General features: G+C 40.2%; 1 protein-coding gene across 6 annotated transcripts in view; it reads left to right on the top strand.

The window, feature by feature from the left end:
- Positions 1–25,736, top strand: part of Cfap20dc (CFAP20 domain containing) — a 235,166-nt gene that overhangs the window by 145,463 nt on the left and 63,967 nt on the right. For all 6 annotated transcript variants that reach the window (XM_006518106.4, XM_030248079.1, XM_011244772.3 and 3 more), the window contains 5 exons: positions 2,108–2,244; positions 2,882–3,035; positions 4,307–4,423; positions 5,499–5,621; positions 9,681–10,012. In XM_006518106.4, coding sequence (XP_006518169.1) covers positions 2,108–2,244; positions 2,882–3,035; positions 4,307–4,423; positions 5,499–5,621; positions 9,681–10,012 — 863 coding nt within the window. The remainder of the gene's footprint in view (positions 1–2,107; positions 2,245–2,881; positions 3,036–4,306; positions 4,424–5,498; positions 5,622–9,680; positions 10,013–25,736) is intronic.

Genomic DNA, 25,736 nt, shown 5'->3' with positions numbered 1-25,736 from the left:
AAACTGGACTTGGCAGATAGGCACCTAGAATACAAAGAACTTAAAGTGATTGGGAAGGAAACTGAGTTTAGATGATGAATGTGAGGAGAAAACAAAACAAGGAAGTCACCCTTATGAAGGATTTGAAGAGAAAGGTGAACTTGTAACTGGACGGTTCTCAGGGCAGAGGTGGGCTCTGCCCATGTGGTGCTGTCCTCCATAGGCCTGCTCTGCATCCTACGGAGCCTCTCAGTACTCTGTCATCCAGTATGCATTCTCCTTGATCTTCAGAAATACAAATGATATCTGTAATAGATTTCACAAATAGCCTGGAATTTGAGTGCAGTTCTTTTTCCTACCTTCAACCTGAGAGACTATGTTCTATTGATGCAAATGGACGTTTATAAGTAAATAGAAAAAATACAGAAGCAAGTTGGGGGGAGGGTGTGCAACACACATACACATACACACACACACACACGCACACACACACGCACGCGCACAGGCACACGCACACACACATGAGTGTATGTTTGATAGTAGGAAATTCTGCATGTAACCCCACAGGCATGAGACTGTTGTGGGAGCCCTCCTGACATTCAGAGCCCAGTCTCTCGGGGTAACTGTAACCTATCTTCCTTAACCTTCACATCTTCCTCATTGATTTACACATAAACCCCAGATGGCTATATTATTATTTTCATTACTATAGTCATAATTTGGAATATGTGAAGTTTTAATGCAGCTTCCCTTTGTACTCAGTATGATGCATTCATTTTCCTTAGCAAGAACATATGAGATGCCCACTCCATGTCAAAAAGAAAGCCACCTCTGACTTTTCATCCCCTGGAGCACTACAGGGAATGCTGGAGAGATATATGAAGGTGAATTTCCAGCAAGTTCTCAGATGAGGGGAGTTTTATCCTCATGAGAAAGATGCAGAGATATGTCTGAAGAAGTGATAACTCAGACATAAAGACAGAGAAGAAGTAAGCGCCTTCTCACCCCAGGGATGACATGCCTTAAAGGAAGAACTGTAAAGCCATAGTGTGGAGAGAGCAGGTGTAGGATGGAAGAAAATATCAAGGGGAGGTGTTTACAGGTGGTAAGGGCTCTGAGAGCAACTGGGAAGCCACTGAGGAGCTGAAGAGAAGGAAAGTGAAGGAGAGAAAACCCTTGCCTGTCTGAAAGGCCTCTGGCTGCATTCTGGACAAAGTACAGAACGCTGGAGCATTCCCGTGAGTGTTTTGGGTAATTTTGTATACACACCATTATTTGAAAATTACTATACACAGATTTTTTTTATTAAGATACTAAAAACATTTTTTCCCTGGGGAAATAATTTAGATAGAATTATTTTAATGGAACACCAAAATCTGTATTGTTTTCTTTTTAGGTAAGCAATTTAAATAAAATTATTCACCACAACTAAACAAATATTTAATCGTATGTTTCTCAGGTGTTTTCCTAGAGATTATCAGTCACAGAAATGGCAAATATGATGTTTCCTTTTGAGGAGTCTAGAGGGATGTGATCCAACACAAACAGTTCACACAGCAGTGGGAATGAAGTAGAGGGTTCATGAACAGAAGGTATGGGATGCTCTAGGCAGAAGGAAATGAGCACCTGAGTGAGGATGAAGGCAGGAAGAGCAAGCAAACTCGAGAAGACACTAGGGACTAGACCCACTGGAAGGAGAGGCTGGGGTCTTATAGAAAGCCTTAAAATGCTAAAGGCATATTCTAATGTGTTGGGCAATGGGGTAATCCTGCAAGTTTTAGGGAGAATGTAAACAAACCAGGGTTACTTCAAGGATGGTATATGTTCCCTGTTACCTTTCCTACTTGGCATGCAGTTAAGTTACCTATTGGAGCCTTCTCTGCAGGTATGTGGGCTGCAGGACTGTTTGAGAAATGGAATGTAAGGTGTGCCAGCTCCTTCCCTGCTTCTAAAACTTCTCTCATAATCCTTTGTTCTCTTGCCTTATCAGAAACACCGTATAGGTTCTATATATCTGACACACCGTTTGCATTTTGAATAGGCATTGACATCAAAACTGAACGTGAAGAAGTACTTTTGACATGGTGTCTGTTAGTTCCCTGTTAACGGACTGCCTTTTCTTTAACAGAGCAGTTCATCAGCAGCGGAGCAGGCAGCGTCCAGAACAGTAAAGGTCAAGATGTGTGCCACATCGCCTTCGGATCCAGGGTTCTTGGACCCCCTCCACTCTCTGGCAGACGGAATAACCTAAGGCAGTCCACTGAGGTAGGCAGAAGGTTTGGAAAGCTTACCCAAGCAAGGGCAGGGGGTGCTAATAGACTTGTGGGTTGTGGGAAGAAGGAAGGAAGGAAGGAGAAGCTGACTATGTGCCTGAAGTAGGCTTATAAATTTTCAATAGGAATTTTGGATCTTAAAAGACTTCAAAATTTTTTTTCTGTCATGTCAACATAATTAAAATTTTTTGTGGTCCTTTTATTAAACATGTTGTTACAGGCAAACCTTTATGAACATATTTTGCCATCTCTGTCGAAAGGAAGGTTGGACGTAGAGCAGTCACCACACAGCGCACAGATGCTCAAGTGGTCTTCTCCATGTTTAACTTCCTTCCTTTCTTTGGCACGCTGGATGATTCTCACTCACCTCTGCCCGTTGCAGGCAGGCAGAGCTCACAGGGTATTTAAATCTGTGCCTAGGAGACCTGCCTGCCTGCTGCCCTGTCCCATGTTGTCCGTGTCCTTCCGTTTCTAGGATTCTCTAAGTTCCCTTCCCAGCACCTTTTAGAGGCAGTTCCTCTGGGGTTTTCCTAGCTTATCTGTCCAAGTTTTTGACTAAATAGATTTTATCGAAAATACATGCAGTTCCTGTATCGTTAAACATACATATTAGTTCCTTTTCCTCACAGACAGTAAGGTCCATTCGGTACAAAAATAGCCAATTGTGCCAGCAGCCTACAGAAGAGAGGAGTGTTAACAGTACGGAAGTGTCGGCCTTGCTGGCTGACCAGCAAGGAGAGAAAGGAAGTGCTCGCCCTTTGAAGCAGACCACACCTCTTCCTGGTAAGAAAGTCACTAGAAAGTAAGAGCCATCAGAAAGTAGTGAGAGAGGTTCTTATTGAGATGAATCAAGCAGGGTTCAGGAGTGGGCTAAGTCCAGAAAATGGCCATTTAATAATGAAAAGGGTAGTGACTGTTGAAATTCATTTGGAAGGTTTATACATGCATCATCTTGTCTTCTCTGTCCTTCTGTTTATTGTGTGATCTTAAATAGCTACCATGTCCTGGGTTTGCTTTCTGAAAATGATGCCAAAGTAAAATAGCATCTTATTAGCATTATCATTTGGAAACCCCATGTTTATTTTCAGATTTCAGTTTCTGTTTATTTTCTCTCCTTGATGTAAAAAACAAAACAAAAACAGAAACAAAAGACAAAACTTAAGTCGCTCTGTAGGAAGACTGGTCTCGGTTCAGATTGAGATCTCAAGTCTAACACCGAAGTAAAGTGATTCACTGCTCGAATCTATTAGAAAAATTGAGAACAGAATGCAAGGCTTAAAGTTGTTTTATAATGTTCTATCCTTTTCTACCTGTCTTTAGTGAATGAGGAAAGGGGAACGCTTGAGTTAAGTTTACTTGTGTTAGAAATTATGGTGGCCATTAGAGGCAGCATTGCCCGTGGGGATAGCACTTGGTCATAGACATGTAGTCCAGTTCTCCAATGACTCTCTGAAGCCTGGTTCAAAGTTCTTCACCCTTGAAACCTCAGTTTCTTCCTCTTTAAAACAAGTCAAGCATTATGCTAAGCCCTGGCTGAGGTGGCAAATGGTAGGTGCCTCAGAGTCGTGGTAAGGAGCCAATGACAAGAACCAAGAAAGGAAGGACTTAGTAAATATTAGCTATGATTATTATTTAAATACCGATTATATTTCAGAATTCTTTTCCAGTATTTATCTTACCTCACCAGACATCTTTGGAAAACTCCTTACTCTGTTAGACTTCATTTTTATAGAGAAAAAAAATTTTCTATCAACTTCATTTTTTATACTTTTTAATATAGCATGTTATATGAATAACATCAATCATACTTCTTGTAGCCCTCTATAAATATTATAAATCTTATTCTTTGGATGAAATTTACCACTCATATAGAAATTCAACTATTGAAATAGGAATGAACACCTATTTTCTGTAAAGGACTAAGTTGTATTTTTATATAGCCTGAAATTATTTCAAAATGATATCATATGGTGATAAATGTATTTATTGTATTATTTCAATCAATATAGTACTTTTTGTTCTGGCTTTTGTTCTTTGATATGGGAATGTACCAGCCAAGCTACCTATTCCGTATCCACATCCCCCTCAAGAGCCATCAGCAGATAAGGGTAGCAACCGAAGAAGACTCCGGCTAAAGAGCAGCAGCGGAGACAGGACAGAGGCGCACTGTGGTACGGATGGCACAATTTCAATCCTATCTCAGATCAGTGTTTTATTCAGGGCAGTGGGATCTCTCTGTAGGTTGTAAATTTCAAAGGATTATCAGCCAATTCATTTAAAATATAAATGTCTGTTCTGCAGGGATTATGGAAATCAAATGTTCTGCAGAAGTATTGCTCCAGAGTCTACTCTAACAGAGAAGAGCAGGACTCAGTAGACAGCCACACAGAAATGCCAGACCCCTCCCTTTACTCTCAGGGCTGCAGACAGCTTAAACTGCTGCTTCTATTGTTCTTTAAAAGGACCCAAATGTGAAAAAGGAAATTCCTGCCTCAAGTCTTTACCCAAATCAAACTTTATTATCATTTTTCAGATTTAATGTATATCTTTTCTCTTAAAGCAGGCTATTTCAGAACTCTCGTTACACTGTTGTAGCTCCCTACAATGCAGTTTCAAACATAAAGACTTCCACACCTAAGCATTAGAGAAATGTAAGTCCCTGCTAAAGCTATCCCTTTAAAGATGGGATTGGAGGCAAGTTTATGTAGATCTATAGACATATATGAGTCTATCTTGAATACAGCCCAGGGATGTCATGAATAGATCTGTTAGTACTATTTCCCTAAATTTTTAAATTCAATCTGCCAGGTTATATGTTATTTTTATTAAGGGCGGGTAGATTAACTAATTTTGTGATAATGCTCATATCTATCTTCTTACAGTGGTAAAGGAAAGAGCTTGTTTTAAAAGACTTATAATGTAATTCTTCTATGAAAGCCAAGAAAAAATATAAGATCCCTGTAAAATTATATGGGTTTTGAAATTCTTTTTATTATAGAACTATAAAAGTTAAATCTAAAATGTCCCTGTGCAAATATCAAAGTAGTTTAAGGTAAAACTCTACAAAAATACAACAGAATTTATCATAAAATAGTCAACTATTTTTTAAAATGCTCATTAACTATAATGATACTCATTTGATTTTCAATAACTGAATAAAAATATACACAATTAATACTGCCATTCAAATCAACTCTTTATAAATATCAATAAAATAATAGAGTGGAAATATCTCTTTCAATAAAGGTTGCTCCTCGGGAAATAACAGGAGTGAAGAAGATGTTGTCATGGCCCTCAACAGTATCCCACAGCTGAGGACAGAGCCAGTGAGAGCCAGCACTCCAGAACCCCCGGCTCCTGAACAACCAGGTTGGCATCTGTAGTATTCACAAAACACAATTATGCCAAATATTACTGGAAATTTTGGTGAGTTCTACCATCGCTGTCACCTGTTACCCAGAAAATTGGAGTTCCCTCTTGAGGTTCATCATTTTGTTAATAAAAGGATTTAAGAACATGCTCAATTGGGAACTTAGGAACAGTTGTATAAGAGTTTTAAAGAAAAGCTGCAAGACAGACAAGACGTAAATCTCAGCAGCTTTTCTGTGGAAGAGAATTAAAGAGAAAGGAGAAAGCTATAATGTTTGAGTTAAGCCACAATGAAGGTCATGAAAGAGAAACGGGCACTCCCACAGTATTTGGGAGTGGGCATTCTGAGAAGGAAAAGTACATCATCTCATTCAATCCTTCATTATTCCACTTGTCGTTATCATGGTTTAAGGGAGACTTACCTTCCAAGGGCTGGGTGATCCTGCCTTCCTGAGACTTGATCCCTTAGCCAGACAAATGACCTGCCCATGTGGCTTAACTCTTTTATATTATGGGTAAGCTTGGAATATGTCCCTAGCATGTCTCTACAGAGCCCTTGATTTAGACTTCTATAGCCCAAATATTTCAAACACAGTCATTTCAAAAGATGGTGATACAATTATTTGTTGAAATTTATCGTATTTTGTAAGTCTTCCTTTTACTCTCAATTTTACGTCCAACTTAAATGGATGAAAGAATATTCTAATACCCCCATTGTCCCATTCAAACATGAAACTTTAAAGCATTAAGCCTTGCCCCTATCCGACCTCCCTCGGGCCCATCCTCTAGTGTCCTCTTGCCTATCTTCAGCGTAGACAGAGAGCAGAGCGCAAGCCCATCAACATATCCTGCCTAGCAGGTGTTTGCTACTTTTACAAAGGCAAATTGTTTTTGAGCAAGGGAAAAAGGAAAATAAATGAAAATTGTTTGTAGTTTGTCAGTCTTATTTATGCAGTGCTGAAACCTTCATTAAAATGTTAGGCGCAATTAGTGTCTCTAGCATAAATCTGACTGTGTAGAAAAACTAATTAGATGTTTAGGTGATCATTCTTGCATTTATCTTGTTTGCTGCAATATTGTGATTACAGAGTAATTTACATATTTCTCTAAGAAAACACACCAAATTATTCATTACAATTGATATGGAAATTCTTGAGGTAAAAATACAGATTCCAGAAAAGCTTGTGGTAGTAAGATATTTGGTAATATGTCAGTGTAAAGCAATCCTCTTACTCTGACTTTTTGACAGTTAATAATGTGTGACACATAGGTCATGAAAAATTGTCTAATTGAACAGTGAAGATTCCCAGAATTCTCTCTGCTCCTTTGCTTCGCAGGCCCATGTACATAACATAGCACATTGGCTTTTATGACCACTTTCAGCCTTAGGTTCTGCCCATGACATTTTTATAAAACAACAGCTGTATATGTATATAAACCAGGGATACAAGTCAAACATCTGTGACAATAAAATTTCAGAAGAAATTAATTTCAAATAATTACTATATATGTGTGTGTGTGTGTGTGTGTGTGTGTGTGTGTGTGTGTAGTCAATGCTGATATTTTTGTATTTATCATTGTCAATGCTGCAAGTGGTATTTCACATAGATACATAGTATTTATAGTAAGAACAGACAAAGTGCAGAGCAAACGGAGGACAACACAGGCCGTATTTCCAGGAAAGCTTGCAGAAGGGGCCCCTAGCATGAGACTCAGACCCTGGCATGGGCCACGTGCTTACAGGACAGAACAAGGAAAGGGGGAGGAGATGGAAATCTTTCTCTCTCAGCCTACAGGGAGCCAGGGAAGCAGGGTGTCTGCCGGGATGAAGAATGCCAGGCCACTAACACACATCTCTTCAGGTCAGTCGTTTCTGGGATCAATAGGTCAGGGAAACAAGAATCGTCAAAAACAACCTGGAAATGAGTTACTTTCATTCTGGGAGTTGTGGTTGTTTAACCAAAAGGATGACACTTTATAAATGGCATGGTCACTGTGGACAGCATGAATGGCCTGTTTTATCAATTACTGGAAACTCTGCCCAATCCTAAGCCACATTTCATTCAGTGATTTTTATTGTTCTAATTGTTGAACTCTAGCCAGTAACTAAAACAATAATTTTAAATTATACTCTCTGAGGCCAGACATGGTGACACACATCCCTAATTCTAGTCCTCCAGAGACAGAAGTGTATCTGTGAGTTGTATGTCAGTGGTGTACACAGTGAGTTCCAGAACATCCAGGACTACACAGAAATACTGTCTCAAAAACAAAATCAAAGGAAGGGAGGGAGGGAGGGAGGGGGGGGGGGAGGGAGGGAGGGAGGGAGGGAGAGAGAGAGAGAGAGAGAGAGAGAGAGAGAGAGAGAGAGAGAGAACAAGGAAGGGAAGGGGGAAGAAAGGAAGGAAGAAAGAACAGAAAACTATGTCCAGTAAAAAGACTACAACTCCCAGCAGCCTCCAACCCAAGCCCAGATGTTGCGGTGTGATGGTGTGTGGTGTGCTTGGTGTGCATTCAGCTGCAGTACAGTAGCACTGTGGGGGACCACTGTCAGGAACACCTGGGATTTGCTGTGCAGTGTATTTTGAACTAGTTTGTGACTGTTGCATATTCAGAATCTTTTTACTATTAGCAAATTTTTTGCGACTTAAAAGCTAATTTATACAACTGAGGGTTGAAAACACTGCTTCAGAGCACTCAGTAGGTTTACAAAGCCCCACTCCGTGCCTAGACTGATGCAGAAGGGTTTCCCACCCCAAATAGTCACCTTGTCCACTGCACTGCCCACACTGACTCAGACCACTCGTGCCACTGGGCAGGTGGTGGGGAGATCAAGCAGATCCAGCCTGCTCTGGCCATGACCTGAAAAGATGTCTCTCTCTCTAGCATATTTTATCAACCCCTGTAGCACCCAGTTATTTTGTGCACAGTGGTTCATGGTAAGTACCTGATGCACGCAGTTTTGAACTGTTCTCCATTTGGGCCATAAAAGTTGTTTTTGTACCAGGCTTCTGAACCTTTCTTTTAGAGTGTAGACTTAAAGTGGGCAAATCTTTCATGTCCCATGTCTCATTATGTGTTTCATTGTGGTCATAACTAGTAGATTAAAGTGTCAGATATAAATCACTCCATCCACTGCATGGTTGTGCAGAATAGGTGAAAATCCACCACTGAAACAATACATAGAGAAAAGTGCATTCAAGGCAAAGGGCTAAGTTGGGGAAACACTCAGTTCTCTCCTGCAGTCTTTCTAAAGGAAGGAGCAAGCATTGCCTTTAATTGCATTGCCTTTAATTGCATTTCTTATAAACACTGTCCTCTCACACTGCCTAGATCGAAGTTATAAAATCTACTTCAGTGTGATAGAAAAGATGAACGTTTTTTAAAGTTAATAATTTTTTCTTACCAGTCATATACAGAATTTTAAAAAAATAAACAAATAAGAGCAAAAAATGATACTAAAGTACCTTCTAAAATTAAATATACAATTGTATTTCAAATAACAGTATGTCTGTGAATTTAGAGTTGTTTGCAGTATCTGCTCAGTTTAGTCTGAGAATTATTTCAATCAACAAGAGGCAGAGAAACAGACCGTCAGTCATCCTTCCATGTTCTCCTTGATGCGTAACTCACACAATGACCAGATGGTCTGTTTTAAAAAGCTTGTTATGTACTGTACTCGGTCTTCCTGTGGTAAAAAGGGAGGTATTAGTAACTCAAATCCTTTTAAATTTGGACAACTTCCCTCACTGGATGTCAAATTAATGAGGTTGTGCTATAAAGAACTTGCTGCAAGACAGGTGATAATTATTTCAGACTTACAAATTTCCTGGCCAGGGTTTCAACTCAAATGGAGAGGAGGTGTAAATGAGTTGCCTGCGGCTGTGGGCACTGTTCTGTGGATAACTGTTTAGCAAGACACAAGATGGTGGAAAAATTGCCTCCCCTGGCTTCTGCCTTATTTGATAAGCCTCTGTCTCAACAAACAATGTTACCAAACACCTGCTAAAAGAACACTAAATGGAACCCCTCTATTATTATCATCTTTCCCTATGTCAGATGAGTGGATATTTCCTGAGAGCGGTGGCCTAACCTCAGACCCAGCATGGAGCAGTCCGCCTTTGCTCCTAGATGAAGACTCCCACACTGCCTCGAACCTGTGGCTAGAAACCAGCAAGGACAGTGAACATGACCAGGCAGAGGAAACCCAGAGGGCTCCCAAGGACATTTTTACCTTTTCATCTAGACCAAGATCAGCGCCTCATGGGAAAAGTCATGATATGTCCCCCAAGGGGTGCCCATTTACTCTGGACACACAAGACGACAGCCAAGTGACCAAGGAAGACCCCAAGTTGGAAGGCGGCTTCTATGGCAGTGAGAGCAGCGAAGAGGTATACAACTTGATGAGTAAAATAGGCTTAAAATGTTGTCCCATTCCTGCCAGTGAGCATTAAACATGTCGGGATGAAAAGGGGGAATCAATTGCTATTTATAAAAACGCAGCAGATTGCTGTGTCAGTCAACAGTCCCATCCGGTTGTTATGGTAACTCAAAATTTGTGGATTTTTTATTATTAACAGCCAATTTCATGTTTAATTATGGAAGCCAGTTTTTCCGTTGTTTATATTTTTCATTTTAAACTTTGCCTCACAGAATCAGAAATAATTTATAGTTGCGTACATGATAGCAAGACCACTGTAAAGCTGACAACCCCGTATCAGGGTCTGCAGGGAGGCTGGGCTGTGGTTGCTAAGCATTTGGAATTGACACATTGCTGGCTCCTTCTTCCCTGCCATCTTCTCACCTTAGACCTATTAGGACTCGTTATTTTCCATATGCTCTCAGAATTGCAAGAGTTGTGCCAATTAAAGTTTAGATAATGAATCATGAATTAGAATTGGGACTCTCCTTACAGAGGTGTTTGTCTGCAGTTGCTTAGAATATAAATATGTGGTAAAGTAGTGAACTGATAAAAAGTTTGCTTATAAATTTGTTGACACTAGAATTTGGCTTAGCAACACTTGTTTAAACACTAAATACTATGGCTTCATCTCTACGCAAAGTGAATTTGAGAAGGGTATATTTCATCGATGTTGTGTATTTGTAGCCCCTGTGTGTTGGGTGCACTTGTGTCCATGTATGTGGAGACCTCGGGTGACAGTCCACCTTTTTCTTCCTGAGGGATGGCCTCACACTTCCCTGGGGCTCACTAAGCAGGCTATTGCTGGCAGGCCTGTCTGCACCTTCCTCGGAGCCGCCTCACCCAGCTTCTTAAGTGAGTTCTAGGGCACAAATCCAGGTCTTTCTGCTTGTCGCACAAGTACTTTACCCATCTCTCCAGCCTCATAGATACATTTATCTTTATTCTTAACGATGGTAAGAAACATATTTTAAAAGCACTGTAGCCAAGTTAAAGTTCAAGAAAAGATGTGCAAACACTATGATATAGAAATAATTAGAAAAACTCTGATGTGTGCTTACAAACTTGAAATAACTGAAGCACATGAGAATTCCCTGTGGACTGTGCATTGTAGATTAGGTCCACACCTCCCACATCAGAGCCGGCTGAAAATATGGGGGCATAGCTCACAGATTTAGCGGTAATTATGGGGTTTATGCCTTTTAATGAATTTTGTCATAAAAATATATGAGGATCCTTTCTATATAATATTCTGGGTTCTGTGTGTGCTGAAATAGCAGCTGATGCCAAACATAGTTCATTTCATGCTACTGTGTTAAGTGTTGGTATTAGACACACCTAAATCTTTTGACCCTGAAATTATTAAGCTGTAAAAAATTAGAAAACAGACATCCGTCTTCTGCATCTAGTAGGGTCTCCATCTCGCATCATCACCTCTAAGGTATTACTTGAGCAAACTGGTCAGTCAATTCAAAGCACTCCGTACATACAAGGGACAGGCTATGTCTTTCCAAGGGGCACACAACACCATCGTTCTTACTTATATCTAGAAGACTTACTTTAATACTGGAAATTTCCTGGCAGATGAGAAATAGCAATCCCCTGGGAAGCAATGAGAGTGGTTTTCTTAGGAAGTGCTGTGGAAAGAGCTTGTCACAAGGAACTTAGCTCCTCTGTTTGGATGACAAATAAACCTCCAGCAATCAAGTTCTCTGAGGAAGTGAAGACTTTCAGCTCTGTGTGTTTGAATTTCATATTGCTTTATGTAGTTTCTTTTTTCTGTTATCTCTTCTGCTTCTGATACCATTCAATGCTTATTGCACAAAAGGTATTTATTAATAACTATGAAATGGAAGTAATTCATCATGCATTCCCCCCACCCACCCCACCCCAAGCTCTGACTGCATAGCAATCTGCTCACACTGTGCCAAGCCTGTCTGTGTGGCCAGTAGCATATGGCTTGAGTCTGTGGTGGGACTGTGTCACTGCTAACACCTGCCTGGCACAGTGTTAGTCAGTTTCTTAGGAGTGCCATTGGGGAAGGGGCAGAAGCCTTGCCATATTATGGAGTCAGAGATATAAACAATATACAAACCAAAATTGATTTCCTTTTTTCTTTGGATGTTTGCTTGGAGGGTATCATATTTTCTTGTAGGATAACTTCTCTTATTTATTTATTTATTTATGGTATAGGCCATAAGAAATTAAATTATATTTTTCAGTGTCTATTTTATATACACCTCCAAATTTTAAAGATTACATGTTACTTTAGATTACATGTTAATGTGAGTTACATTGTTCAAGAATGTTATATCCTTAAAAATAACACATAGATAAAAACATTAATATTTTATTATATGAACAGGTGGTAATTATATTACTTAGATACCTGAAATGTATACCCAATAATTGAAATACTTTATGTAATATTTGACAAGTGAGTGATATTTAAACATAAGTTTATTCAAATTCAGTAACATAAACCAGGTAGAATCACATTGTGTTATTATTATAAAAGAAAAGTATACTTTTATAGTAAAGACTAATTAAAGTAAGGTTCCAGTGATGTATTGTCTTTATCATTTAAGGTGCTGCTAGCTTAATTAATTAACTCACATCAGAGATCACACTGGGAGAGCCGCACTAAACAGTGGGAGTTTTTAGAATATCTCTCATACTCTGCTTGATGTGTGTTTCATTCCCCAGGCTGTCATGTGTACTGATATGCTAGTGCTCAATTAATTTGAAGTTGTACCTTTTATTTGAAAAGCACATTTCAGAAATATATTTCATGACGAGCTATAAAATTGAAACTACCATGTAAAATTAGGAAAGCTGTTAAAACAAAGGGCTTGTCACACTGTCACAGCATCTGAAAGGCCATTTGGCGTTTCCTCATTATTCCCAACATGGCTAGTAGATGCACCTGGCTTGCAAGTTGAACTAGCTTTAAATTAATGTTTCATTATTCCCCTAATTTAATTTTATCTAGACCTATGGTACTGTCACTTTCAACACCTCAGCTATGGCTATGGAGCACATACTGATGTCAATGGCTTCAAAGCCACATCCTCACCCTGTACAATTCAGATTGCAATATTTGCCCCCTGGAATATCCATTTGGGACACAAATAAATATAGACTGGCTCCCTGTCACATTCAGATTCGGTGGTAAAGCTTTGATATCTTCTTTTCATCCACAGTATGGAAGCCTGTAAGGAACAAATGTGTAAACATCAGTGGTAAACACGTATTTGTTCTTTCCTGGTATCGGTACTTTCGAGGATTTTTGTTTTTCTTTTTGTTTTTGTTTTTTACATTCAATAATTTAGTTATTTCCCTTTGCACTATCTCCTCATTGAATAAATTTCTGGGTTATGCTATAAGTTACTCACCTCTACATTCCTTTGATTAGCTCATTCACACATCATAATGAAATGAATCTTTGATCCACATGTGACATTTTGTTTCTGTGTAGTCTTTGAAAACTTTTAAATGTCAGTATATGAAATAGGAAAATAGAAGGACTCTTAAATATATTACTTCACATTTTTTCCTGTATTACAATGTAATGTACTCTCCAGAATAACCTGCCAGACAAATCTAATATTTATTCTGTGTGAATAATCCTTTTGGCCTGTTCACATCAGCATGTCTTTATTACTACTGAGGCACTTCTGAAAGAGTCAAAGTCCTCTTTATCACTTCTACTAGACTGTGAATTGTTGTATAGGAGGGAAAGAAAGCATAAATCAGTTCTTGCTTATAAGGCAAATTTCTACCATTTTTGGTAGGAGCTGTATACATCTTTCCAGATCAATGTTTGGTTTTAGGTGAGACTTTCAGTAAGAACTCTTTAAAGTCTTGTAAGTTAAAAAAAAAAAAAAAGCTATCAAATCTACCTTGTTGGAAAATGTGCTTTGTTTTGAACAATTTTAGGAACCTTATTACTTCTCCAATGGATATTTAGTTCTACTTTCCTATCCCATACAGTCACTGCCTCCCAGAAAAATCACAATCCTGTAACAGAAATAACTTGCTTAGCCCAATGTCAGACAGGATGAAGGTTAGGTGCTTGCTGAGGGCCACCCTGCTTTCCTCTCGCTTTTGTGTACACACTAGTAAAAAGAAGCATAAGACACTATATCATCTACAGAGAGCTATATTATTCCTTTGAGAGTTTCTAGAAGTAGCCAAGAAGTAGAAATACTGTTTGGAAATAGTTGTTATGAAGTCATTTTAGATACATTGGAATGGCCAATCTTATTACCATGAAAGAAGAAGTTAAGTTTTCATTTTTGAGACTATGTAGCTATGCTCTTTCTTCAACAACATAAGCATTCTCTCTACTATCTCAGCTGCTCACCAACCTTGTTGTCTAGCTGAAAGGGGTTGTCAATTACCATATTTAAAATAGTGGCCAAAATGAAAACTTCCACTGGCCAGATTGCAGTTCATGTTTGCCATTAAAGGTGAACTTGGAATATTCCGGATGCATTTTGTCTCAGAACTGTTAGGGATGTTATAGACATCTTTTCTTTAGATAAATATGATCATCCTGTTTTGCAAAGGCTAGAATGAGTTCTGTCCTAACTCATTCAACATGAACGTTGTGATTCAAAGAACCTAGGTCCCATCTGCTCTAAGTCAGTGGCCCTCCAGAGTCATTAAAATTATCTTTCTCAAAATTACAGCTCAGCAAGAGCCATCCATTCTGTGCATCCAGAAATGATTGTCCAAACGCCCATCTGCATGGCCTTCTAAGAAATGTAGCTCAACAAAGGAAGTGCAGGCTCCGGGGAAACTCATCCTCTCTAGCATACATATGTTGTGCTACAGCTATCAGACACACTCTATTGATGTCCCCGGTACTGGGGCATGACTGAATACTTAACAAACAAATGTTTCTGTGTCCAATAGACAAGCAGTTCAAGAGATTTTTTTAATATAATATAAATATAAAGTTAAATCAAAAGCATTTTGTATTGGTTCTTCTGAGAAGCAGATGAACAGATGCCTGGAATGTAAAAATGGACAATTACCTCTTTGCTACCTCTGACAAAATTCGTTCAACTGCTGTGTGGGTTTTCAGTAGTTCCATGACCAACCAAAGGGAGAATGGGGCTGTTCAGTTCATTCTTAGGAAGCTAACTTCTCATGCGTGTAACAAACGAATAGAGCTAACACAGAAATTCTCAAACAAGTTGAACCCAAATGCATTCCATATGTGAGATCAATGAACAACATCTCTACCTTATAAAAGGGGCAGAATCGTTGCTGAAGAACAAGATGTTCTCTGTCCTCTCCTTAGAGAAGACTGTAGAACTTGTCTCTCAATGAGAAGCTGAGCCCGTGGTAAATAGTAATTAAACTTAGTCTCATATATCACCTGTCCTCTCAACCATCTTCATTCCGTTTCTGAATCTAGTATAAACTGTGTTAGTGATCCTGGGGCAGTCAATGGGAGCCAATGGGAGCCAATGGGAGCCAATGGGAGCGGATCTATAGGTTTCCTGTGCAGATTCTCCAGTTACTTATCCTCTCCATAGACTTAAAAGAGCCCAGAAGCACCTTAGCATGGACATCTCCGCACTGGGGAATACATCTTCCTCCTGGCTGATCTCCAAAACAGGATACAACTTAAGAAATATGTGAGCTGAATGCCAGGATCCATGCACATGTGCAATTTCATATTTATCAACTCTGCTTCTGCCAAGCACAAAGAAAAGTGATCCTGTGGAAACAATCGGAAGCAAGAAAAGGCCGCACCTTGATGCACTGTGGGTGGAGAGAGACTTCTTACAGAGTGAGCTCACATATGCAGGGCCTTCTAAGTGAAGCAGCCCACCCCTGGGTTGGTATCAGTCTTCACAGGAGGTTATCTGTGCCCTTGAGGATGGCTATGCTGAATCCACCAGGGCTGCCTTAGAACTAACCCAGAAGGTGCTTGCCCACTTTCCTGTCTCCCTCCCCTTCTGGACAAGCCTAAGCAGATCCCTTTTCTGTCTTTATGAAATGAAGTGTTAGCACTGCTCATTCTCCAGTAACTGAGGAGACGGCCATTGCACGGGTGTCGCTGGCACACATTCGCGTTCTCTGTCCTAAGACAGGTTCTTCAGCAATGTGAGCATCCTCACAGCATCCAGTGTTAGGAAAGAGAGGCACACAGTGAGTGGCTTGCATAGAACAGTAGTGCCTCCAGGGACTGTGGCAGGTACAGAAATAGCCACAGTATCGCCAACCTTTCTTTACCATCTGTGGGACTCTAATCAAAGTTTCTAATTATTTGTAAAATTACATAAACACAAATTAGGCCTGATAAGTACCAGTAAGAAATGTCCCTAAGAAATAGACCCTGTGCAGTTGTCATGCAGATCAGCAAGCTGTTCTTGGCAGAGGCTTTAAGACCAAGCTTGATAGCACTGCTGTCTGCTAATCCCAACCTACTTCCCACATGCCTTCTTCCCAGAGAAAGAAATGGCCTTAAGGCAGCCCAGGGAGCCCCTGCTAGAGCTTTGCAGAGTGGTTGGGTATGGCAGGCTCTGCTCTTAGCATTCTCATTCCAACACTGAAATCAGCCTGGCTTCTCCATCATCAACTCCTTGAAATTGGCGCCTTTGCATGTACTACAAAATACAAGAGTCTGCTAATTGGCCCCCTTTCCTCTGTACTGAACATGTTAGGATTACAGCCTGGGCTCTGAGGACCTCAACAAGCCAGACTTACACACCTAGAGAAGCCCAAATAAGTCATGGTGAGAAGCATAGAAAGGAGATGCAGTCTGTGTGACCACACTGGGAAAAGGCACAAGTACAAAGACCCAGTGGTTTCCCCAAGCCCATCTTCAGGGCCCTAACACGATGTTTAGATTTAAATAGAGGGAGAAAGGTACGCATAGCTACATAGTCCTGGTGGAAGTATGATGTGCCCAACGTCAGTGTCAGAGCCAGTCTCTAAAGGTGGCCTGACAAGATGTCAGAATTGTCTGTCATCTCCTTCTGGGAGAGAAGCACCTAGTTTTTCCCTCCAGCATGAGGTCCCAGGGGACCATTGCTTCGGTAGTCTAAGGTCCGAAAGGAGAGCAGAAATGTCCCTGCTTAGGATGTGCTCTCTCCTGCAGGACAGTTACACTGTCTCAGCACTCCATAAACTGTGCCACGCCTGCCATTCTGTGTCATTGTGATAGTCCATTTCACATCACATAGTTCTTTGTTGCCTTCTAAATAAAATCTCCAGATGGCAGAGCCTTAGTCTACCATTATGTTCCTGCCAAGCACATTGCCTAGCATAAGACTCTACACATGATCACAAAGAAAGGAAGTGAAGAAAGCAGCAACAGACTCCTAGTGAAAAGCTGTGCTGCCTGGCAGTGGTGGCGCACGCCTTTAATCCCAGCCTTTAATCCAGCATTAACATAAAAATATTTTGTTTTAAGATACCAAATTTGGGTAATAACTGTAAATTTGGTTCTGTGTGACTGTATGGATGGTCGAGGCATGGTTTGCTGAGGCTATGTATATTTGGTGTCAGGACATGGGTCTTCAGACACTACCTAATGCCTTCTAAATATGCTATGACTTTATCTGTCCCCTGATACAAGCTTATTTAACACTCATTTCCTTACTGTACATGAACATTAGTGAGTCACACTAGAAAAATCAACCATAAAGTACATACAATGATATAGTTCTTTCTTTAGATATTACAATATAGCAGGAAATTTTTATGATGTAATATATAATATTGTATAGCATGGAAATTGCACCATATTGCTCCTTTCTAATACTTAATTTTTCCATGGGCATTGATTTTAGGTATAGAATTATCTTCTCTCAGCTCTTTCCTATGGATAAATCAAAGAACTATATATGTGAACTCTCCTAGCATTCACTTCCAGCTTTCCAAGCAATCATATTGAAGAGGACGTTGATCTACTCTGGAAACAATAAGCTCTCCATTGAAATATTCATGTAAGAAAAACACGATATAAAACACACTTTATTATCTACTGTTCCTAAACAAGAAAACTGCCTGACAGCAGTCAAAAACGCCCCCTAAGCCCACATTTTCTTAGAATACCATTTCTTCATTTAAATCAGCTAAATGCCTTGAGCTTTACTTTTTCTCCTCCTACACTTAGCTCTGCATGTAGACAACGCGCACCATTCTTAGATGCTGTCGGTAATTTGTGGATCTTGTTTTAGATAGTCTTTAAAGCAACTATGTGGATATTTTTTTAAATGTTCTCTGATGACTTACTTGGGGGTAGAAAAGTGTGCCTGATCCAATCTTGGTAGAGTATGGAAAGGCATTTCAGCAAATGATTAGTCCCTATTTATAATTTGTATAGCTATTTTAGCTGTTCAAGCTTTTCTCTTTATATTAAAATAAAAGTGTCTTATTCATAGAGCGTATTGACTTGTCAAAACTTGTACTTGATATCTTATTCACAAGTTTCTATCCAAAGTGACTTCCAGTGTATTCCTTAACATGGGATGACCACAGTGTCCAGGCTTCTCCAGTCTCAAGTACCAGTACATTTGCACTAGCCCACTACAGAGCAGGACAAGCAGATGGGGGCAGGGGCCTAGAAAGGGCCTCCCTGGAAGAAGGAGCTCCAGAAAGCAAGAATCCTTCAGTGAGGCAAACAGATAGAAATAACTTTTAAAATAACATGCTGCTCAAGGCTCTGGAGAGGAAAATAACCCATCTAATGTATATATGAAGTCAATTTATTAGATAGCTTACAGAATCAGAGGCTTCAAAGCCCATGGTGGCCATCTGTGCTTGGATAGGTTGAGGAATCAGTAGCTGCTCCCACCAGGCAGCTGGAAGCCTCAGAGCAAGAGGGACCAGTGACATATCCCAGCCCAGAAGGAACCAGTGACACATCCCAGCCCAGGAGGAACCAGTGACACAACCCAGCCCAGGAGGAACCAGTGACACAACCCAGCCCAGGGCTGGAGGCCTACAACCACTGCTGCTCCGTAGGACCACATCTGGTTGGGTAACGTGACTCACCTTTGGCGTGGTGTTTCCCTTCAGTCCCTGACGAAAATGTAAAGCTTTTCAGGAAACACCTTTACAGACACACCTAGAAAGTGTGCTATCACAATTCTCTAGGCATCTCTCAGTCCAGATGAGTTGATTGCCAAGATTAACTTCACAAAGGGATTGGCATGTCTCATACTTTTCTAGCCCTAAAGAAAAGAAGGTGTTCTTAGAAAACCCCAAATCTCCACACCAGAGCAGAGGACGTACCATCCTATCACATGCTACCATCAGCAAGCAGAACTCTGTTAAGACAAGTGAGGGAGGAAAGCTGAAGTGGATTCTAGAAGGGTCTGCATGTGGCTTGGTTGTGGTTTCTTGTGGGAGGGACTTCCTGCTAGGCTGTGCTTTGGAGCACTCGGGCCATTACAACGCTACTTATTTTTCATCGTTTGAGTGATCAGTAATGCATTTTCTTTCCCATTCAGATGTTTTAGTTCATTTGCAACAGCTGTTAAAGAGTATGCTGCACATCCCAGGAATAATAGAATGCCTCATGCTCTTAATGAGAAAGATAATTATGTGGTTTTCATCATAATAGTTATTTTTATTTCCCAGTTACTTCCTATAATTTGAGTGATCATTGTCTGCAAATTATAAATGAGGACCTTATTTTTTGAGCCAAAAGCTTGCCAGTTAAATTGACAGATTTTCAATAATAATCTACATTAGGAACCATAAAGGCATCATTAATCTCTTTATCTTCTGGTCTCTGCAGCAATTTCACAAATAATAAATGATACGAGTGAAGGTTAAGAGTAGAGCCTTGTCCTCGGCTAAGTCTTAGAAATGGTCGTGTGGCTGCGTGCACGGCCCTTCGTGTGGGTGGCTGCATGCATGGCCATCAGGTTAACTTTTCCCTTTCTGCATTAGTACATTTCTTTCTCCACTTTCTCATAAACGACACTCAGAAGCTAAAAAATAAACAAGATCTGTAAAACAAGCCACATACGCCACTTTTTCCAAACATGAAAATGTTTATGTATCATGTCCAAAAAAAAAAAAGTTCTATATTTGTTACAGTACAAAGCTTTGGCTCATTTATGCTCTGAGTATTTTGAAATATGGAGCTACCTAGCACAAAACATGGACAGCTACCTCTTTGTCATCAGTAAAGTAGAAGTGGCTGGTATATCTGAGCATTTCTGTATATGCCACATCCCACTGTACTAAGCTTTCAATTGATTTTCACAAAGGCTCCAAGAGTCAAGACTTTCATAGTGCCCACTGCCCAGAGGCTGGCACTCACATGTAGAAGGCTACACTGTCCAGGGGCAACAGCTGCTAGAGGTACAACTTGAGCAGGCATTCTCTTGGTAACTCCAGAATCACGGTCCATGTGCAACATGCCATGAGAATAACTGTGCCACTTCTTTCTAACGTTGGATCTCTCTTCAAGCAATTCTCAAACAGAACACTGAAATCTGTGTTCATACAGAAAAAGCAAACCACTTGTTTTATGACAAGTTAGGGTGAAAGTTGTCTGTAGTACTCTTCATGTTTTTAATTTATAAAATATTGTTTAAACAGTACAAAAGACATTAATTGTCTAACTTTGTTGTACTTTTATTTATTTGGTTCTACTAATGAATTGAAATGAATAGAATGCCTTGTAGGTTATCCTACAATGCTGCTTCCCATGACCACAGCAGAAGCAGGCCTCAGCAAGTCTTTATGGTCTAAACATCCCTGTTAGTTTCCCCTGACTTCTTCACTATCACAGTTAAATACAGTCTCAGTCTATGTATCCAAAAAGTAGCTTACTTCATAAGTGGTACTTTTTTTTTTCACAGAAATAAAATCAGAACCCAAAAGTAAGCTTATAAAAGCACAAATAGACTTAAAAGTTCACCACCTCTCAGCAGGGTCCTGCATTGTACCAGGGAGTGTCAGGAAGAGTAGAGGAACCAAAGTATGGAGAGAAAGCTAGTGGCATGCTCGCTCAATACAGTCTCCTCACTCAAGCGGCACCTGAGGCAGAGCAGTTCCCAGAAGCCCTTTGGATTATTTCAGGAGATTTTTTTCTTTTTTACTTTTCCAAGTTCAAAGCCCGGGTTTCATCTGTTTCTTCTGCCCTAAAGCAAGCTTCTAAGTCACAATTCCACTTTCCAGCCGAGGACCCAGACATAGCAAAGGCTCCAAAGCCGTGGCACGGGGAGGAATAAGGTCACCAAGGTGTTGCTTACCACTCGTGCGAAGAAGTGTGGCCTGTGTCAAAATTCAGAGGATGGGCTGGAGAAGTGACTCTGTCACAGGAAGAAGACCTATTGCAGAAGGTTATTGCAGAAGACCAGTGTTCAGTTGAACTCCAGTCGCAGGGTTCCCCAAGCCTCCCTCAGTGTGCACATACCTACTGACACATAATTGAAATTTTAAAGTAAATAAGTGGTTTGAAAACTCAAACTAATCCAGTTTTATCTGTGATAACCCATATAATCACTGACATCCAAGGTTCCCATTTATGTGACTGACCATCTTTCATTAATAAGGCAGACCATTATTGGAGGCCAAAGGTAACCTTGCATCACTGAGGAGTGAGACTGCAGCAGGAGCAGAGCGTTCTTCCAAGATACACTCGAAGCACAAGTTCACATTCATTGTTTTTCAGTGGGTTCCTAGATGCTTGCAGCTAAGAACCTATGAAAGGTTCCTCAGATGCTGTGCCTATTCCACAAAGGACCCCCCTCACCAAGAGACCCAGAGAAATGGCTTCTCCTCTCGATTTAACTACTTTATTAAGAGTGTTTTCACTCAACAGAAGTCTTTCTTTAAAATGTTTGATTCAGTGTTTTTTAGTGTATTATCAAGGTGTAGTCATCACCACTGTCATCCCAAAAGATGACAGTCCCAACCAGCAGCCATCTCCACCACCCTCACCATGCTCTAGACCGACGCTGGTCTCCGTGTCTTCTCTCTTCCTGTTCTGGACATTTCATACAGATGGAACCATCATATGTGACCTGGATCTGATTTCTTCTGTTGAATATATGCATCATAGCACTTGATGCATTCTGTATAAGGATTCCCTAGTGGAACAGAACTGACAGAACACACACACACACACACACACACACACACACACACACACACACACATTATGGCAATGGAAATCTAGCAATGGAAAGCCCAAGAATCTAGTTCTTTTTAGTTCACCAGGCTGGGGAATATGCTGGATGGCATCAGTATATGCTGAAATCCCAAAGAAGCAGGGTCTAATGCCAGGGAAGGAATGACCTTGCCACTAGAGTGAAGGCAAGCAAGGAGAGAAGAGCTTCTCTCTCCCGGTGGGTTGTTTAGGCTGCCACCCAGAGTGGCCCTGATTAAAAGTGGCTCTTCCCAGTTCAAAAGATTGGAACTGAAGGTGGGTCTTCCCACTTTAATGATTTACTTAAGGAAAATTCCTCATAGATATATCCAGCTGCTTGGGGTTTAGTTCGTTCCAGATATAGTCAAGTTGACAACCAAGAATAACCATCACACTATACCAGAATCCTATACCATATTTCCTTATTCATCTATCAGCTAGAGTTTGGACTGCTTCTATTTTTGGCTGTTACAAATGAGGACACTATAAACATCCATGGCCAAGTCTTCCTGTGGGCATGTTTTTTCAGTATTCTTGAATACATATCTAAAAGTAGGATCTCAAAGTCATAGGAAACTCTACTCATAACTTTGGAAGAACTGCCAGACTGTCCCAAAGTATATGCTGTGTTCCATTCCCGTAAGCAGTGTCTGCAGGTTCCAATCTCTGTGTGTTCTAGTCAGCATTTCTTGCGGTCTGTCTTACAGTTAAGCCGTCCTAGTCGCTGGAGGTTGGAGCTCACGGCTTTTGGTTTGAATTTTTGTAATGACGCCTGATGTTGAACAGCTTGCAGTGCTTATGATCCGTTTCTATGTCTCTTTGGGACATGTGTCTATGCAAGCCCTTTGCCTGCTTTTAATTAGATTATCTTATCATTATTCATTTGTAAGAATTCTTAATAGAATTTGAGTGAAACCTGCTTACCAAATATATGGTTTAAAATATTTACTCCCACTCTGGGCTGCCTTTTTGTTTCCTTATGGCACCTTTTAAAGCATGGACATTTTAAATTTTGATGAACCTGCTATTTTCCTCTGGTGCTGTGCATTTGGTAGTATATCTAAAAAGCCAATGCCTGACCTAAGGCTACAAGTATTTACACTGAATGTTTTTTTCTGTCACTTTTATAATTCTGACTCTTGAATTATTTTTGTGGCCTATGTTAAGTTGTGTATGAGTTTGAGAATGTCAGTTTTGGCATAAAAGGCAGTTGAGATCTTGGTAGGAGTTTGCCAACACAAGCCCTCTGTTACAGGCTTGCTGCCCAGGACAGGGCTAATGGGCTATGCTCTGGACCTTTGGAGGGTGGACTGCTATTGGAAGTCCTCTGTCATAGGCACCAGACTTTGAATGGTATTGTGAGAAGCAAGTCTCATATTTTTCTTCTTTCCATATCTTGCTTCTCTTGCCTTACGATGTAAGGGAAACTTCTCTACCACATGACTCCTGCCATGCATCTCTGGCACCCCACCAGAGGCCTAAAGCATTGAATGTGCCCCGTCTTAAGCTAGACCTTCCAGAATCGCCATCCACATAAGCCTTTCCTGCTACGTTCATGATATCCAACACAGCAGTGCATGAGGGACAGCTGGCTAACAGGGCTGACTTCAGTGCTCCAGATCACTTTGTGAATATCACGGTTTCATCCCTGTTAAGCCTCCACGCTTAACAATGTACCTTTCTGTTTCCAGTCTTTCACATTTTTCATTCAGTGGTGCTTCATTATTTTCATAGGCAAAATTTAACTTCTTTTGCTAATTTACTCATAAATACGTTTTCATTTTATGAAGTTGATTTCTCTATTATAGAAGTACAGCTGGTTTATATCTTACTACCTTGGTGAACTTGTCTGCTTGTTTGTAGATTTCAATACATAGGATTACATCCCTGTGAAAACATGGTTTTACTCCTTTGTGCCTTTATTTCTTTTTCTTGCTTTATAACCTTCATTAAATTGTCATCGATGGATTTTTTTTCTTAATTTTGTTGATTTTGTACTTTGCTTAGTGTGGTCTTACTATTGAAGTCTAATATAGAGAAATAACACCAGCTAGGATATGTACTTGATGCCAGACATCAATCTTGATAATTATCCTGGTATCACTATGCAGTTACCACTGCTGGGCTAGCACTCTGAGACACACATTTGGATTGCTGGCATGTCCGACATCACTACCACCTATGCTGAACATCTAAAATAGACAGCTCCAGGTGATGGGGCACTGCTATGTGGTTCACCTGGATAAGAACATCTGCTACATGCCTAAGGTCAGAAACTCTCCTCAGTGCTAGAGGTTAAACACTGACAAAGATAGATATAGATAGATATAGATAGATATAGATAGATATAGATAGATATAGATAGATATAGATAGATATAGATAGATATAGATAGATATAGATAGATATAGATAGATATAGATAGATATAGATAGATATAGGCTTCTCCCCGCGATGGTTTATAGCTGTTGAAAATAACAAACAGCTATGCAACTTTTATAGGAGAAAACATGTAATAGTATGGCAGAGCTGGGCAGCATGCCTGGTACTTCAGTGATGATCTGGGTGGTCATATTTGAGCTATGATCAAAAACTTAGGAGATACCAGATGTGCAAGTCACCTGGGAATGGTGGTGTAGGTATCAGAAACACTGGACACAAGGTTTGGAGAATGAAGCTGGGCGGTGTGATCACAAAGTAAGTTAGAAGATGAGGTGAGAAAGCTCATGTTTTTAAAGGAGGGCAGCCTCAATCCCAAGGACAGTAATGTGTATTTGGAAGGCTTTGAGTGAGGCATTTGGATAATCATTGACAAGCCTCTGGCTTGCCAAAAATGGATACCGTGGGCAGGAACAGAACAAGGTATCTTGTTGCTGATTCAGAGTCAAGATGAAGGCAAGCAGGAGACAAGTGTTTGAGGTAGAGAACTAATATTAACATATTATGTGAAAGAGGAAACAGGCAGAATTAAGGATGGCCTTAGGTTAAGAAGTTGAGAATCTGGACAGAGTCATGTGGTTTGCTATGGAGCTCAACCTTTAACTTAGCCTCAAGGTCCTACCACCTGGAGTTACGGTCAGACATCCCATTGAAAACCACACTCTTACCAAGCGGGAAGCCACTTTATGGCAGAGGAAAATTAAAGGCTCTTACACAAAGAGACAGAGAGACAGAAACAGAGAGAAACAAAGTCAGAGAGAGATAGAGAGAGAGCAAGAACAAGCTGTCTGTAGCCCTCAACTCATAAGAATGTTTTCTGAAATTGATTTGCTGAGTGCTTGGTAAATTTCTCCTTTGCAATGTTTTATTCATATTTTAATAGAGTTCTTTAATATGAAGCTCAAATATTTTTAATTAAGAAGGAAGTGCAGCCCCTGGGTAATATTGCAGCCACGTAGATAGCTGGTAATTAAACTTCTCTGTATATACAACTGCATTCAAGCCATTATGAATGAGCCATTTTAAGCCTGCAATGTCGTTCTATGCATCTTTAAACAAACAAATGAATAGACTTATCTAATGGGCTTGGAAGCTGCACTTGCAGTGCATATGCCGTCAA

This window comes from Mus musculus, chromosome 14 (assembly GCF_000001635.26).
Source record: "Mus musculus strain C57BL/6J chromosome 14, GRCm38.p6 C57BL/6J".
Classification (NCBI taxonomy): Eukaryota; Metazoa; Chordata; class Mammalia; order Rodentia; family Muridae; genus Mus; species Mus musculus.
The sequence above is the reverse complement of the archived record's forward strand: the minus strand, read 5'-3'. Positions and strand labels throughout refer to the sequence as shown.